The sequence below is a fragment of the Buceros rhinoceros genome, unplaced genomic scaffold (genome assembly GCF_000710305.1).
Source record: "Buceros rhinoceros silvestris isolate BGI_N320 unplaced genomic scaffold, ASM71030v1 scaffold8356, whole genome shotgun sequence".
NCBI classification, from domain to species: Eukaryota; Metazoa; Chordata; class Aves; order Bucerotiformes; family Bucerotidae; genus Buceros; species Buceros rhinoceros.
Genome location: NW_010418033.1, coordinates 17,218 through 35,534, shown reverse-complemented (window position 1 = coordinate 35,534; position 18,317 = coordinate 17,218). Strand labels below are relative to the sequence as shown.

General features: G+C 39.8%; 1 protein-coding gene across 1 annotated transcript; it reads right to left on the bottom strand.

Moving 5' to 3' along the window:
- Positions 1-572: 572 nt before the first annotated feature.
- Positions 573-13,020, bottom strand: RHAG (Rh-associated glycoprotein). The gene is made up of 10 exons (XM_010138371.1): positions 12,885-13,020; positions 8,251-8,434; positions 6,909-7,059; positions 6,568-6,715; positions 5,665-5,825; positions 4,644-4,781; positions 3,786-3,907; positions 3,061-3,146; positions 2,353-2,426; positions 573-650 (listed from the first exon to the last, which is right to left on the bottom strand). The coding sequence occupies exons 1-10, from the start codon at positions 13,018-13,020 to the stop codon at positions 573-575; spliced, it is 1,278 nt and encodes a 425-aa protein (XP_010136673.1).
- Positions 13,021-18,317: the final 5,297 nt, after the last annotated feature.

The following is an 18,317-nucleotide window of genomic DNA, read 5'->3' as shown; positions in this document are numbered from 1 at the left end:
TCTGTGCTTTGCTATGGAAATTATTTCAACATTTTGTTTCTTGTCATAACCAGTCTTCAAAATACAGCACATTTTCTCCCCCATCCAAAACCAGGATAACACACCTTCTTAAAAATTTTATCTGGGGTGCTCTGCTGAAAAGCTTGTTAGAGTCCAAATAGACAATATAAATCCATATCTTCTTGATTATCTTAATGCAGCTGAAGGATATGACTATAACCCAGTAATGTTGCGGTTAAATACAGTGTCCTGTAATAGTCTTGAAATACAAAGATTGTTTCAATGGCTGTATTGACTCAGTGAAAACAAAAAGTAAAATACAGATAATTTTGTAGACCTGATTGTGGTGGGTTTTTCTGATGAACAAATATGTTGGAAGGCTCTTATTAATTCACTTGATCTTGGCATAATGACTATGTATTCTAAAATCAAGCTTCTTTTATATTACAAAAATATAGCTATCTGCAGCCCCTTCTTAACTCTTACGTGGCTAGGACAACACTCAAATGTTTTTTAGCCTTAGAAACTGAAAAGAGCATCATTATAACAAATATCACAGACAAATTATTTTTCTACATGGTGGCTTCAAATCTGCTGTGCTCATCATAGTTGTTGGAGTGAATTTCATGTGGTTTCTCCTCTTCTGGAACCTGCCATGAAAATCAGAGAAGAGTTCAGTTGATGAGATTTGCTTTCTTTTGCCATAAAAGGACACTAAAGTGCACTGAGAGTGTCATTCTGTTTGTATATATTATACATCTTTTTATTAACTTTGACCCAGCCTGGCATTAACCACTAGTTCTGAATTCTAGGAATGAATTCAAGGTTTTCTTAATAGAAGAATTTCTTGAACTCTGTTGTGAGCTACAAGAGTGAAACATTAATATCTGGGGTTTTCAAGGAGCTCTAAAGGAACATTCCTAATGAAATGGAAACGATGTGGTATGCCAGATATCAATGTCCCTTCCCATCACCTGATAAGGCTTATTTAGAATAGAATATTTCTGGGCAGTTCTACTGACATTACAGAACCTTCAGTTGAGGAGGACTGTGTTATTATCACTTGTCAACACAGGCTATGAATTCTTCACCCACAGTTTAAAACCTCCCTTTTCCTGATATTTTTTATCATTTTCATATGACAGCCTATCACAGGTCGTGCCAAAACCCAGTGCTTTGAACTTCCAAAGGTCAAACAGTGAATGACGTTCAGAGCTGTCATTAAAAGTTGTTTTTTCTGATTGACATTGTGACAGCTGATCTTTTGGTTCAAAACTTCCCCTGAGACTGCAAACTTTCTCTCACCAAAAGCCAAATTTTGTGGTTCATAAAAAACTATTAAAATCTCCTTTCGACTTCACAACATTTTTGTTTACAAGGAATGTATATAATGTATTTCTTCTTGCCTTGCATCTTTGAGTTTGTCCCAGCATAAAGGATGAAATTCAGATTGTCTAAATGTCATTAGTCTCTAATGGAGGAAGATCAAAAAGCCTACAATCAGCACAGGTAGCTTCTTAGGTTAGCTAAGAGGAAAGGTATATCTGAGTTTCTGTTCTGCACTTGGTTGTAGGCATCCAACACAGAGATGTGAGACTCAACTGATCAAATCTAGGTCTGTATGGAACAGAGTTCTGTGTCTGAGGTAGGCAATGAAAGATCTTTCGCTATCGGTGGGGAATACAGAGACTTTCAAGCTTTTAATTCATGTAACCTAATATAGGTCTGGAAGGATTCAAATGAATTGCAATCTAGAACTTTCTCTTTACTGAGTGTAAAGGGAGCCCACCAGGGCTGTTTCAGATGGTCTTGTTTCTCAGCCCCAGTGTTTTGTGTCTTCATGTATAAAATAATAATGCCAGGAAGCCCATCTTCCTCTGATAATCTCAGTGGCCAGCTCATGCAACCAGGAAGCAGAAGAGCTTCTGCTTAGCTGATGGATACTCAGCCTACAACTACTGAAGTGCTCTTCATTCAGTGTGAAATTCTAGATGGCACTAAAAAGCAGCACCATTTGGCCAAAACTGCAAATCTCATGTGTCTAAACTACTAGCAGGAAGAGGATATAGCTGACACAGCCAACACTTAAAAGAGAGATGAAGCTCTTCACTGAGGTTTCAACTTGTTGGCTCTATTTCTGCTTTTTGTTCAAGGTTAGTCCAATGTAAATAGCATGACTCGCTAGCAAGTCCAAAAAGAGATCTTGAAGGTGGCCTTCATAAATTCACAGCTGAGGCAGAGAAACGTCTTTGAAAGCTGACTCGTGTGCAAACCACAAACCGCAGGAGAGCAGGTCTGCAGTGTGTCATACATCTTCCCACCTAATGAAAATAAAGGGAGATTGTATCTTACCTCCCAATAAACAGAGTCATCAAAGCAGTTCTGGTCAGATGCTTGTCCCAAAAAGGGCAGCTTTAGAATGCTACCTGCAGGAAAAACAGCATCAGAGGCTAAAAAATTGTCAAAATGCCCAAATAAATATTCTTCGCATCTGCCCTAGGGAGTCACCTAAGTTTTCTGACTCATCTCCTACTCTACACCAGTGCCCAACCATCTTAGGACATTGGCTCACCCATTATGAGAGGCGCAGGTTCCTTCATATCTACAGGAATAAGAGCTTGCTTTTAATTTTCCAAACCTTTCCAGATTTCAGACTGGATTTTTCTATCTCAGCCCGAAGTTTTGTTTGAAAAGTGTTCGTAATCACATGGGAACATGACACCTAAATTCATATATCTTAATCTCAAATTAGTTTCTCTTCAGAATTTGAAGTATCTGAATCTAGAGAAAAATTCCATCCAGAACATCCTACTGTTCCTATATTTATAACCCAGTATCTTTGAAGTGTGTATCCATCAGTAAGATATCTAGGCTTAATATGAAGACAAAATTATAGGAAAACTGCTTTTTCATATTGAAGTTTCTGCCACCATGCCATCATGTATTATTTCTATTTTTCTGTTTTGTAGTATTCACAAGAAATTGTTGGTATGTTGAAGTTCTCCATGGGTGAACCTCTAAATTCACATGTATTTCAATTCCTATATGCATCATACTGACCTGTCAATGCTCCGCTCACCAGTGCAATTCCCACTGTACTGCCCAGAGCAGCAGCCTGCATGCCAGGATTCAACAGGTTGCCATTCCTGAAAAGAGCAGAAAGCCAAACCATTGACAATCAAGAAATTATTACACTTTGAGACTGTTAACTGGTCTCACCACATTGTACTTGCTGCCTGCTGGACAAGGTGGCTCACAGGAAAATATCCTGCTATTGCTGTGTACAAGACAGAAACCACGATTTTATTTTGGTTTTGGTTTAGACTACAGATGGAAACAAATTTTTTGAAGAGATTATTAGCACCTCGCAACCCTTTAGAGAATGCTTCCCTTCATCAAAAACACCAGCACTTCTTCTTGGAGTTTTTTAAGATAGTAGAAATAGCCCATTTTGACAATTTTCTTGGAAGTCTTAGTTACCAGCAGAGTAATTGTAGAATCATAATAAAGATTCTTCTGTGTTTGAGTGGTGCTGTGTGTTGTTTTTATGATGCTTTTAGTTTATATATTTTCACTTGAGCTTTTAATATGGAACAAGCTTGGCATATAAACAGTGTGTCAAAGGCAGGATGTCAAGAAGAGTCTTATTTAAACCAGAACACCATGTCTGACATTAAATCAAAGATACGTTTTCTGAAAAAAATCATAGTTAAAACCAAGGAAGGTGGAAAATTAGGACAGATCTTCAAAAATCCGTAAACTCCTTTCTTCTCTCTATGACTCACCTACGTTCATCTGTTACCGCAGATACTATGATGCCGGCGATACCTCCCAACAGTCCGGGTAAACCATGTAGATTATGAACTCCACAAGTGTCTTGAATGTTCAGCTTGGATGCCAGCAAAGGCTGAAATGAGGAGAAATATTAAGTTTACAGTGAGTTTATGGTCTACCACTATCTCTAGCATGATATGCAAAACTTATTTCATGTACGCAAAGTTTGGCTATAAAACCTGCTATCTTTCCCTTCACTGTGAAATTGTTTATGTGCAGAGAAAACAAAGTGTGTATGTATGATGGTACAAATATCCAAGCTACCACCATAGATATAATGGTACAAAACCACAACTGTCCACTGATATTCCTAATCTTTTCAGATGCTGCAGTAAAAGGTGAAAGAGGTGGCTAAGCAACACGTACGTGCTTGTTCTGTGTCTGCTAGTCAAGGGTTTTCTTCCAGAATGTTTCTCCATCAGGAAATGCCAGTTTAAATAGTTTTAGTCAGAATATTTTGTTTCTGCATTTTGCACATTCCATTTTACACTGCAAAAAATTTTTTTTGACTACAGATCTATTTAGAAATTTTAAAAGAGAAATATAATTAGTCTTATTTCACTGAAACATGAGCTTGGAGAAAAATTGTGGCAGCTTCTTGAATAGAAATCCCAAATTTGATGAACTCTAATATCTTTGTGATCCTTCTCTGATTTTAGCTAGGTGATGGACTGTTTAGCTCAAGCAAATATCTAAATCATACTCTATCAGCCAGTGTCTAAACCCCCTTTCTAGCAAACCAAGGGAGCTCCTGTAAAGCCAATGGAACAATGAGTAAATGAGAGCAGAGGTGGGTCCTCAATACTTACAGTCAGGAAGCTGTACCCCAGGACTGAGATGATTCCAGCAATGCTCCCGATGCCCATGGCAACAAAAGGGCGGATGTGCATGTCAGCACAGGTACCCACTGCTACTCCTCCTGCCAGGGTGGCATTTTGAATGTGAACCTGCAAAGAGTATACGGAGGTGGAGATGATGTAAGTGGAACAGAGACTTGTTTTAGCACTGAGTGACTTCAAAGGCTTTTTTGCATACAGAAGTTTTCCTTTTCTTCAGGCAGGATTTTTCTGATGAAGAATGAACAGAATTTAAAACAGGGCTCTTTGTTACATGATCAGGGTGTTGGTTCAAAATTGCTCTAAGCCAGTTTAACTGGGGCCAGCTTAATGAAGCCTGACTTCCGCAAGTCTCTAAAACTCTTCTGACCTCTTGAGAAGCCAGGCTGAGCCAGTGAGAACTGCCTCCTACAGCATCTGCAACTTCTGCAAGCTCACTGAACTGTGCCTACTCCTGCATGTCTTAGATGAGCACTGCAGCTACTGGGAAGAAGTGGATGAAAACATAGGGCTGGAATTTGGGGCAAGGTGATGGAAGGTTGGCACTTCCAACCTAGCTTTGCCTGTTGTGCAGCTGCACTATGAGGTTGCCAGGGAACAGGTCATTGACTCGAGAGACCTATTTTGGCTATTGCAATACCATAACTCACATAGGATCCTCTTTGGAGTAAGACCCAAAAGTCCACCTAGACATTGGACTAATATCTCTATGGTCCAGAAGGTTCTGTGAACAAGGGAGCAACACCATCACTATAAGGTCTAAGAGCTTTTTGCTCTTCAGATGCAGTGATCCCACTGAGGAATCACCACATACCTAAAGCAGAGTGGGTTGCCTCAGGGGCCTATTTTACATTACAGCTTTTAGAAGTATAACAACTCTAATTTTGACCTCAGTAGGAGCAAAGGCTCCAGATAGCTCATGGACACTGAGAATCTGCCTAACCATCCTTAAGATAGAGGGGTGACTTAACAGAGGATGTGATGTAATTCTTACCATACTGAATTTGCCTCTTTGATCCACCAGGCTGGAGAGGGCAAAAGTTACAACAGTACATGCAGCCAAGGAGTAGTAAGTGTTGATAATTGCTGTATGAATTCTTTCAGATGCAATGGCAGAGTTAAAACTGGGCCAAAAAAGCCAAAGGAACAGGGTACCTGGATGAATATTAGCCAAAACAAAATAAAGACTATTCAGTCACAAGGGGTATTTCAGTGTGAAAGATCTAGCTACAAAAAATGAGGAAGATGGTCAATAAGAAACATCAAATAGCCAAAATGGTGGAAGAAAGAATAGATTAGGCAGAAACTTTTGACACTGGCAGCTGGGATTCTGACATATGGTCTCTGTCAAATCTTACTGGAAGACTTTAATGCCTTGTGATCCCTTTTCATGCCCCACTCACTGCCAGATCTCACCACCACTGTGAAAACCATGCCAGAAGAGGATGCATTAGCAAGACAGTTCACATGAAAATCCCTGTTCATCCATGGATATAACTATAGTTTTAGCTGGTAAATTGATCTACGAATAGATCTCACAGACATATAGATGTATGGTTTCTAACATTCATTAGCAGGACAGGCACTGCTCAATACTTCTAATTAGGGCCAATTTCTATGGAAACGCTTCTTATAACAGAAGAGTTAACAAAAAGGGACTCAGCACCAATGCACAGTGAAAATGCATCTTTAATCTCATCTTTCCTATTTTTAACCAAGGAAAGACTGTAAAAATATGGGTGTCAATGAAAACATTGTGCATACACCAGACAAAATAGAATATGCCTCTAGGAGAGTACTTAAGAAAATTGGTGCAGAGTAATAACAGGCAATCACTAAAACATAGGGGTGAAAGCAGGGTGAACAACTGATCAGCATTCACTAGTCCTTCACTTACCTATCATGGCAAATAAGTCTGAGTGATAAGTAGATTCTTCATTTTCATGTTTGTTTTTCAAACCAGGACGGTACAAGACTAGTGCTGCGGCCAAACCAAAATAAGCTCCAAAAGCATGGATCGTCATTGAGGCTCCGACATCTGTGGCCTGTAATGAGGACCCCAAATAGCACATAAACATACAGCATGAAGTTGAAGATTTGATGAAGGAGAAGTTTGGGAGACTTTAATGGTTTATTTTCTGCGGTAGAAACTAGAACCTGGAATATGTAAACCAGAAGCATTACAAAGTGAAAGCATTTTTTATAAACAGAAAAAAGAATCTTGTTAAATATTTGTACCTGAAATATTTCTGCAACCAGATGTTCATTGCATGCAAAGATTGTGATCTCCAGAATCGTCAAGATCAGCATCTGAACAGGACTTGTTTTCCCCAGGACTGCTCCAAAAGAAATCAACGCAGCTGCTGTGCTGAAGTCCGCATTTATCATGCTGAAGTAAAGAAAACAAATAAAACCAAAACACAAGAAAAAAAGGAAATCAGATCAAAGAGACCTGAAATAAGGCTGTAATATCAGACCTGTTATATCATTAAAATCATAGAGTTTTAACTCTTCAGTTATAAAATTATCAAGAACATCTTTGTGGATGAAAATTAAACCAAGCCTTTCCAGGTGGGTTTTGTACGGCTCTTACCAGGTACTGAGGAAAAAGTGTGACCTTCTGGTTACATCATGTATGTGCTTAGGTGGTTGAAATTCTAGTGCTAAGTCAGCTGAGATGTGTATTGTGGATGTGCAGGGACATGTCCAGCTCTGACTGTCTCTTGAACTCCAAAGATGACAGGGAGCTCTTAGCTTTGTTCAGATGGTTTATCTCATCTCAAAAGCCTTTCATGCCTTTCTATGACTGTGCATCATGTTTTCACTAGCTATCAGGAAGGACCAGTGTTAAGAGGTTACTGGGAATGTCAAAGATAAATAAAACCAGAAACTGGTCAAAAACTTGCAGCAGAGAGGGGCACTAACTTATGGGTCCCTCTACAAATGCCTGTCTGTAAGCACTAAGGAGATACTTACATTATTTCTGCATGTTCCTCAGCAATGTTTTGATGCTCTTTCTTTCAAAATTGTAAGTTATCTCAGAAAATGGAGCTGCAGATAAGGAAAACACTGAGACCTCAGTAGAAGCAGGACATTGCTCATGAGGTATCTTAGTCTATGATTGGGATTCAAAACCTGTTGCAGTATGGTGCTTGTGCAAATTGTTCCTTGAGGAGCAGAAGAAAACCTCGTGAGCGGATAGACACACTGTTCCAGCCCTTCTTCTGTGACTCCATATGTCAAGGAAGGACAGATCCTTACATGCCTGCTGGATGCAGGAGGTACTGTGCTACTGCTGGTAATCTTCCAGTTTCCACAGCTCCAGAGATTAAAAGCAGTCTCTCTACATGACCTATGGCCCACATGTAGCGTAGCACATCAAACTTTATCCCACCTTGGCCCAGTACACCAGATGTTGCCTGTTTAGAGTTCAAGGGCAGATGAATGTTGAGAGGTGGACTGTCAGACTTAATCAAATTTTGGTGAACTTCTAAGTCTGATCCCACAGGTGTTGTAGTTTATGGCTTCTCCTGATATCTTAAGGGATAGAAATGTCATGTTTTGGTAAATTCACATGTACCTTTTGATACCAACATGAATTTTCCCTTCTCTCAAGTGCCAAAATCCTTGCATCAGTGTTCCCCACTGGAGACCAAGGGCAGCAATGAGCATGTTGATACCAACACTGCTGAATCCATATTTCTTCAGGAAGGTCATCAGGAAACCAATTCCAATGAATATCATCACATGGACATCCTGAAAGTCTGGAAGGAAAACACGTCTGTGTAGTGACTATGGAGAGGGACTATGAGAGGAGGAAAGATAGGGACAAATGAGGATTTAATAGAAAAGCAAAGAGTTCCACACTCATATCATCCGTCCCCATTTCTTGACCAACCTACTATTGAAAGAATAAGTGTCTGGAAAATGCAAGACCCAATTATTGATTTCATTATTTGCTGTATCATTGTGGAAATAACACCGTATCTCTATACTAGCAAATTTAATGTGTCCAGAACTATTTTTTAAATTTTTTTTTAATTCCCCTTTTTAAACGTTTTAATATAAATTGAGTTTATCATCATAATTTTCTTACTCTGAAGTGGTTAATGTGATTTAACAGACTCTGCACCAAACAGGTTTGAGTCCTGTAATTTAAGCTTTTTGTCCGATTTTATTGTTAGTAAGAACCTCAGCAAAGATAAACTGTTTCTTTTCTTTTCTATTTCATTGCCTCTTACATGCAAATATGCAGGAAAAACTTGAGACATTGACCTGGGTATCGTAGTATTTGGTCGGAAATTACCTTTCCCAGTTCGGTACTTAAAACTTCCCTGCGATTTTGCTGTCTGCGTTACCACGTTTAGCCGGAGGAGGGCCCAGACGTATAACAGGTTGCTGGAGACCCCTAATAAACCCTGCTCTATCTGCACTGTCGTCTTCCAGCCCTGACCCAGCCCTGAAGTACCTGCATTCCTCTAGTAAGGTCCTTTACAAAGGGCTACACGCATCTAAGAAACAACATAGAAATGCAGGTGGTTTGCAGACATCCCCAACCCTTTTGCATCCTCTTTTTCACATTTATTTCCTGACTTCAGTAACTGACTTTCCTGACTTCAGCCAGTGATGGAATTTCTGAGGCCCCTGAAGGCATTTCCCTCCACGTTACTCAATTTCCAGACCTACTATCTAAACTCTTGTCTTGTGTTTACTACGTATGTTAAAACATACACAGTCAACTTAACTTCCTCGATTGGGCTTATGCTTTTGATACACTTGCATATTTCGTAGTTCAATGCTGTGTGAAAATAACCGTCTTGCTCAACATATTCCCTTGCTTCAGAGGACCTGGTGAGAGATGAAAAAGGTATGGCTGGGGACAATACAAACCATGCTAATACAACCTTCCCGATCCTACCAGCAACCAGGTCTTTAATGTCTTAGTGGATGAAGAACCCAAACCACAGTTTAATTTGCCCATATTGCTGTGTCAGAGGGAGTCAACAGGGATGTTTAGAAAGAGGATATTAAAGTACAAGATCACTTGATGGTTACATCCAGCTGAGTACCCTCCCAGCTTGCAGCAGCTGTGCCACAGGAACATAAAGCTGTGCCTTTATACCTGACTTGGCTGTGGTGGTGGACTGCACACCTAGAGGAACTCTCCTTCAAATGTATTTGAGAACAGTGTAGCAGTGCAGCAGTGGTTAGTGCCACTAGGACTGGGAGTGGATAGACTTCCCAGCATTCCTCTAACACCACACTGATGATCTCAGGCACAGGTGATCAGTCATCTTTTTTTTTTTTTTTTTTTTTTTTTAAGTGGGAAAAAATATGTTGGCAGGCCACATGAGAAAGTTCTTCTCAAATAAGGGAAGGAGTAACCCGAGATCTCTTTCCTTTTTTTTTGAGGGTAAGTGGAAACTGGATGCTGAACAAGCCTTTTTCTCCTGTTTTTAGAATATTTTTCTAAGAGTGACCATTCACTCAGTAACCTGTGGGATTGGCACCTTTGCATTTGAGCAGTGAGCCAGATTATTTGTCTGTCTCTTGTAAAACTACTTCATTAAAAGCTTGTTAATGTTACCAGAAAAAATCAGAACTAGAGCGCAAATCCATAAAAGCTGCTCAGCAACATCTACAGAAGTAGCCTTTTCTTTTGACTTTTGCAAAAGCAAATGTAAATGTATTGAATAAACACTTAACATGATAAGCCAATGTGTCACACAACTTCAACAGTTTTCAATTTATGTGACGCTTGTGTTTCATGCTCAAAATGAGGGATACACTTGAAAATGACCTACTTCCGCTCCTTTTATTATTGAATCAGCCCATGCTATGGACTTTCCAATAAAGTTTTAGTTTTGCCCATTCAGGGTAGTCAGCTCTAGGTAAGATACTTTTTCCAGTCTCCCAGAGGAGATTATGGCTTGGTAGCATTCAGCATATTACTTGCTCTTGGTTACAGTCTCCTGGTTTAATCATTGCAGGCAAAGCAAGTAAATTGTTCTCATCAAATCAATCCCGTTCATGTATACAACTTCTCAGTGAATCATGTCTAGAATAGTAAAAGATGATTTGCTGCTTAAGTAACCTGACTCTACATGTGAGCAAAAGAACAGGTTTCAAAAGCACCTTGATGGCTGAGGAGGGTAATACTTGGAGCCCATCAATGGGGCTTCTGCGTGCTCAGGTCTCTTTTGAAAGGTGCTTTTAGAAAACTTAACCCAGGCTGAATATTAAAAGCAATTCTATTTGGAACAAGCAGCTGGTTGACATGTAATTCCAGGTCCTCCTGAGGGCTAGCCAGGTTTTATATAAATGTTTTAAAGCTGCCTGGACTTAATTAATTGCACAAAAGTTTAAAACTAGGTTAATTAATGCATGTTGAGGACAAACTTCAACTAGTCCAATCTATACCTTGTGCTTTAACTACCTTTTACATGTCCTTTTAAAGAAGAGTAGGTTTGGAATGATTCCGAATGATGGAGAAAACAGCATGATTTGAAATAAATTGTTTCAGTAATTAGTTTTGTTTAACAAAACATAGTACTTCTATTTGTGAGACAGGAAAATAAAGACTGGGGTAAACTCTCCTGAACAAAACCACTGCTCATGATTCGGCAAGGCTGCCTAGGACTAACTTACTAATTCCCCTGCAAGGTCTTCTCATAGTGGTCAGTCTCAGCACAAAGGTGCCTGTGGCATTTAGGTTTATACTAAAACAGTGATTCTGCTCTGCCTAAAGGAGTAAACCACAGAACCCTGAACAAGAGGAGCACATACACTTTCTTAAGCCAGGAGTCATGGATCAGTCACAGGACACTGCATACCAGATACCAGGACTAAATAAATCCTCTTGGAGTGCTGGCAAAACCATCACATGCCCTTGTCCTCTCATTCTAGTGGCATGGTACTCCTGCAGTTGCCAATCCTATTTGCCGTGCCTGTACTTGTTTGCGCCAGAATTAAATACAGTGCAAAGCTATGCTTTGGGAATGATCTCAGCTAAACCCCCCTTAACTATAGTGATCCTCAATTATCATTTTCATCTTTATTGAGTTCAAAAATACTGAAACAGCTTGGATTCTCTCTTGGATGAAAGAACTAAATCTATAATGTACGGATGGGTTAAAACCCCTGGGGATCAGAAGAAGTTTGAATCCATGATTTTGTGAACTCCAGGGAAGTCCTGGCTCAGGATATACCCTAATATGATGATAGCATTAACTTTATGCTGGGTCCTCATGCAAATCATGCTCTTGTGCACACTTTGTAGACAGGGAAGTTTGAGAGGAAGAGGGCCTAAAACTGAAAACACAGGAATTAGGAAATCATAGAATCATAGAGTCATAGAATGGTCTGGGTTGGAAGGCACTTTAAAGACCATCTAGTTCCAACCCACCTGACATGGCTATGGACACCTTCCACTAGATCAAATTGCTCAAAGCCCCATCCAACCTGGACCTGAAAATTTCCACAGAGGGGACAACCACAAGTTCTCTGGGCAACCTGTTCCAATGTCTCACCACCCTCAGTGTCGCAGAAGTCAGCAACTACTTCTCAGGATAAAAGCTTTCTCCCTGAACTTCATCAAGCATTTGCAGAGCAACAAATCAACAAAAATGTTTGCAAACTGAACCATTCCTATTTATAAGTGAGTCACTGCTTTGAAAGATAGGAAGGGGTTATCCACCTTGTGACAAAAACTATTGATCTTCATGGAGTCCAGTTTCTACATATGTTTTATAACAATGATGAATATGCTGCCCGGTTTCCATGCGCTCATAAGACAACCTTTTGAAACCTGGATGATAGTAGCAAAATGTTCTGTTCATTTTCACTATGTGATGCAGCAATCGGGACAGAAAGCCTGGCAGGAGCACTACCATCCAACTCTGGAAAATGCTAGACTTGTTCAAAGCAATTAATATTTCTCCAAGTTTTAACCTGCTATGCAAACACTAGAACTCTGTTCAGGACTCCTCTCCCCAAACAGCTAAATTCTCAGCAGTCATCTGCTCTCAGAATTTTCTATGTGCTCATCCTGAATTTGTCTTTGAAGCCTGCTGCTTTCACACCTTAGAAGATGTTTGTTTGCCCCAAAGCACGCCTTTCTCTTCTAGTTATATCAATGGATCTCGTAAGTTATTCTTGTTTTGCATTACTTTAAAGAAATTCTAACTTGTATGAAACTTAGAAAGCAACACTTACATGGGTATAAATTTCCAGAGTCATCATCTGCTTTGTATTCCACAAATATCCCAAACAAAACAATGATGATCACTTCCAGAAGAAGAGCCAGGATCGAGAACTTGAACCTCATGTTGGTGTCAAGGGCTGAAGGCATTGCAGGAGAGCAGATGGCTGTGAGAGCCTGATAAATGGCGTTTGCCTTCAGTGGAGCTGTGTAATTCAGTGGATCCGGGTGATATAGAAAAAAAAAAAAACAACCAAAAAAACAACTCAGAAAAAAAAAGAAGGCAAAGAAACAGAGACAGACAAACATGCTGTCACACCCACTATGGGAGGGAAACAGTACGGGACAATATAGTGATTTCTATTTCCCAGGTTATTTCTGTGTGTGAAATGTTGTCTTACATATTTTTCTCAATACGTAATGCAAACCACCTCATTTTGTCACATTTCTCACTGTCTTGTATGTATTTTAAAAAGAAAATAGCCTAAAATTCACACACAGACACACACAGACACATACACACACAAACACACACACACACAGATCCTGGTTTGATGTACGTAGTAAGGAATAGAGTGACAGTCTATTTTGTTTCGTGGAGTCAGTAATTTCTTTAAGTTGTACTTTCGTTGTAAAAGGTAAATAATTCCTCATCTTGTATGAAACATGGATAATCTCCTGTCTCTTCATATAGGTTATGATAAGCAAAGAGAATTGTTTTCATCAGGCTGAAGAAATACTTGTTCTTATTTCATGGGGAGCACAATTTCTTATTTTTGAGAATTTCTCAATTTCTCACTTTCTTATTGAATAAGAAAAGAATAATCCTTCTTCATAAGAAAAAAGATATTTCTAATTGTTAAGAATTAAAGCTGTGGATTATTAAAAAGAGGAATTTGAGAAAACAACAGCTCAATTTTTCAATTTTAATTGTTGCTTTTCGCATTTCCATTAGCTCAGACAATGAAATAGGTCAGAGACCAAATCTCTTAAGTGGTTTTAAAAAGCTCAGTGTGTAAACTTCCATGTGAACGATGGAGGCAATTAAATTTTACTTGTATTACAGTCGAATCATCACTTGTCCTTGAGATTGATATTTCTTGTCAAAATTTATCCTGACTTTAAAAAGTTTTGTGGATAAAATATTTTATCAATGTAATAGTGATTAACTCGGCCAAAATCATATGCTAGGAGCCTTTGTTTCAGGCACAACTGTATCTATTTAAAAAAGGGGTGATATTGCAGTAGTGAACGAATTGGTCATGAAGTAGTAGTGCCAGGAGGCAGCAATAAAATGCCGTATCAGTCCTTGTGTATAAAAATCATCATAATCTATAGATGTTGAGAGGTGGTGCCACATTGGGCTGCTGGTGTGGTAACACTACTGCTGGGAAACTGCCCACATGCTCTGACATTGACAGAACTCAGGGTTTTTTTAGGGTGCATCAATACTGGTGTACAAGGCAGTGCCATGGTCTTTTCTCTGGTCTTGAGGCAAATCTAAATATTTGTCAATCTTTAGCTTGCCAAGCAGAGTGGGTGACACCAGGCACCTTTTAGGAATGGTGCCATGTTCTTGGTAACTCTTTGACTAAGTCTGCTTGACACTACTGTAGTCTTAGAGGGAGGATAAAAGCCCTGGCACTGTTCAGTTTTCTAGGAGAAAGGCAGAATTATCTGCTGTGACCAGCAGGTTGAGGGAGGTGGTTCTGCCTCCTCTACTCTGCTTTTGTGAGACCCCACCTGGAGTACTGCATGCAGTTCTGTGGACCCCAACACAAGAAAGACATGGACCTGCTGGAGTGGGTGCAGAGGCGGCCATGAAGATGATCAGAGGGCTGGAGCACCTCCCCTATCACAACAGGCTGAGAGCATTGTGGTTGTTCAGCCTGGGGAAGGCTGCAGGAAGACCTCATTGTAGCCTTCCAGTACTTAAAGGGATCCTAAAGGAAAGACGGGAAAGGACACTTTAACAGGGAGTGTAGCAGGACAAAGGGTAACAGTTTCAGACTGAAAGAGGGTAGATTTAAATCAAATATTAGGAAGAAATTCGTCACTGTGAGGGTGGTGAGGCACTGGAACAGGTTGCCCAGAGAGGTTGTGGATGCCCCATGCCTGGAAGTGTTCAAAGTCAGGTTGGTCGGGGTTTTGATCAATCTGATCTGGTGGAAAGTGTCCCTGTCCATGGCAGGGGGTTTGGAACTAGGTGATCTTTAAGGTCCCTTCCAACCCAAACCATCCTATAATTCTATGTTAATTAGTCCATTGATCAAACTAAGTTTAAAATTATCTCAGCTTTTTCTCCTTGAAAATGTGTCAGTGCATTTGTATTGCGAACCTAATTATTTAGCAAGAAGAACATGCCAGTCTATGACAGAATCAAACTTGCGAATGGCAAAGATAAAATAAGATTATACATATTCTTTCACTGCAGTGACTGTATTTCATTTGAACAGGTCTAAGAGCGGAAGCAGAGCTTTGTTAAAAAGCTATTGCTCATGCTTGCTGTACTGCAGGATAAGACTGACAGCAGTTTGATTGTAAGGACCTGTGAGCTCCTTTATTTGTACAGGAAGCAGTTAAAAAAGGAACAAAACTGCTAGTAAAGTTCATTGTTGTTTACCTGTAGCTCAACCATGAGTATTTTGTGTTATTCATTGCATAATGTTTTCTCCAGTGGATATCTCACCTGACGTATATCCACCCCTATATTAAGTCCTTTCAGAGGTGGAGAAAAAGCTCCTTACTGAAATCTTATTGGGGAAAGTTCTTTCTAATAAATGTTTTAAAATGCATCAAGTCAAGCTCATTCAATCAGGACTTTTTCTGAGATTATTACTTTACCTCTTAAATTGCATGCAGGTACATAAACACACATACTCACAGACACACACACAATCTGTATCCAAAGGGTATTCATGCATGTTATTCTGCGTTTGTAGTTTATGTGAAATTATGTCCTTCTCAAGAAAATTACTAGTTTTAACTGTCTTGAACAGTTGTCTTAGGAAAAGATGCGTAATGTTGTGAAGATTCTCATTTCCCTTCATCGATTATGATACAAGCCTTTGGTGAGCAGTTCCGGTTCGATCATCCAATCCCTAGAAACTCGACTCAGGGCCAGGCTTTTCACCCAAGATTGTCAAGGACTTGCCAAAAGTGCTCATTTGCTCTGCTGTAATTCACGTGAAATGCAATGCATGAGGCAGGGATCTGTTACCCGAGAGTCCAACAGCCCAAAAGGTGTGCACCAGCATGTATTCACGTATTGCCAGAAAACTGATGTACCAGTGTAACTGGGATACACACAGTCCTTAAGAATTACCTTTTGCAAATTTCTGATGTCTAGCTTTTCCACCTCCTGTTTTCCCTTTTTCTTTTCTCTTTTTTTTTTTTTTTTTTTTTGGCCAGAAAGACTGACTTAGCTATTTTCCCAGTGAGGTGAACTAATGTCCAGCAGCCACAGATAATGGCCTCTGTACACGTAGAGGTGATTTACATGTGAATAGGGACTCTGAAGGAAATATATTCCAATATTTATGTACTCCAATATTTGTTCTTCTAAATAAATGAAACATTTCCCTCTCACCATTAACGAGGCTTAATCTGTCAACATTTAACTTCAGGTATCACTAACTTCGAGCAAAAGGACTGACAACACTAACTGCCAGGAGGAAGATGTTTTATCCAAAGGGTGGAGTTGGGCTAATTTTTTTTTTTTACTTCCTGGGAAAAAGCAATTTGTCTTGACTCACTGCCTCGCTTTTTACCCAGTGAGAAGGGCTTTGGTATGTATCACGTTTGGGTCTGCTTCAAGAAATGGCAGGTATTTTAGATAGTCTCCTTAAGCCACTCCAGCGGAACAAGGGTGAATGTCCATACCCTGAGTCTGACTCAACAGAGGGCAAGGAGAATCATTTCAGCTCTCTCTGCAGAAGCTTGGATTGCTCTTTGTCACTGTGACAAGATGCTGCTCTACCCTGAGCATTAAAAATGACAGTTTTAAACATCCAAGCCTGAAGAGAATTTCGCAGGACAGGGAAAAGGCATGTTTGCAGCATGCAGACTCCCCTGTCTGCCAGATCTGCTGCGCACTGGGAGGGTTTCTCAAAGAAAAGAATGAAATCAAATCAGAGGAAGCATTAGGTGCTGATAGTGATCTGTAAACATTGTCCTCTGTAAAGGCAACTCAAAATAGAAACAGTTTCATCCTCTAGAGGAAAAAAGAATATTCCCAACTGGTTTAGGTAGTTTGTGTATGATTGAAGTTCCCTATTAAATAGAAGAACTTCTACAGATGGATGTGCAGCTTTGATCATACCATCTGTGGAGAGCATGAGAAGTTTAGCCTGTTAAATCGTGAGAAAAAGTTCTCGATCCTGCAGTCCTACATCACAATGGCAACTTTGTGAGTGGGAGAAAGTCAGTAGGTCCTGCATTTTGTCCTGATACAGCTCTCAGCTGAAGCAACTGCCATGTCCACGGCTGCTTGTCATTCCCATCTTCTTTCCTGATTGTCTTGTTTCTGACACAAGTTTGCCACGTGATGGGGAACAGCCACCCGCAACATCTCGTTTCAAAGGCCAGCAGTCTTTACCATGACCACCCAACTGCTGCAAAGAGCAATCAAAAACACACATCTTGAGCTGTCCAACTTTAGTGGCTAGGAAATCCCCTTTTGTCTCCTTATGAGCTTCAGCCCAACCATGATGGCTGTAAATACAATGGAAGAAGTGAGGGTGCTCTTTGATAAATATTGTTGCACACCTGGGTCTACTGACTTTGAGTATTTGTCTTTTAAATGCCTGTTGGGTTTTTCATCCTACCTTTCTATCTGATGGAAAAATATAGTGTTGGTGAGGTATCACAACCTTTCTGTAAATAAATGTGAAAAACTGTGGCAGACTTGCAAGCTTCCAGACAAATAAAAGTAAAAATAAGAGATAAATGGGTTGTTTGAGCTGTATCCTTACCTAAAGAATGAGGAAGAAGCTGCATTTAATAATCTTCTTTTAGAATATTCTCAAGCATCATTAGATTGGCATTTACCTGACCAGACATAGGTTAAACATTTCTGTATCTGATCTTACTAGCGATGCTTCCCTTTTAAGTGAGATGAAACAGAAACTTCCAAGAGCAATTGTTTTCATCTTAAAGGAAGACACCTAAAATAGAATAAATAAGACAGGTGAATGCAAAGACTGGCACTCAACACGCTTTTGCTCACGTTTATTGGCTGGCACAGGCTCAAATTAGCAGAGAACTGATGTGGTCTGCTGAAAAGGCTGATGTTATTCAAAAGTCTCAGTTCACTGTCCCTCAGCCAATGATATGGATTTATGGAGTAGGGTTTGGGTGCAGACCAATCTTTAAGCTACTTCTTAGTTGTGCTCTTGTTGTGGACATAGCTACAGAGACCAGAAAGGTAGGATAAGGTGCAGCTTGCA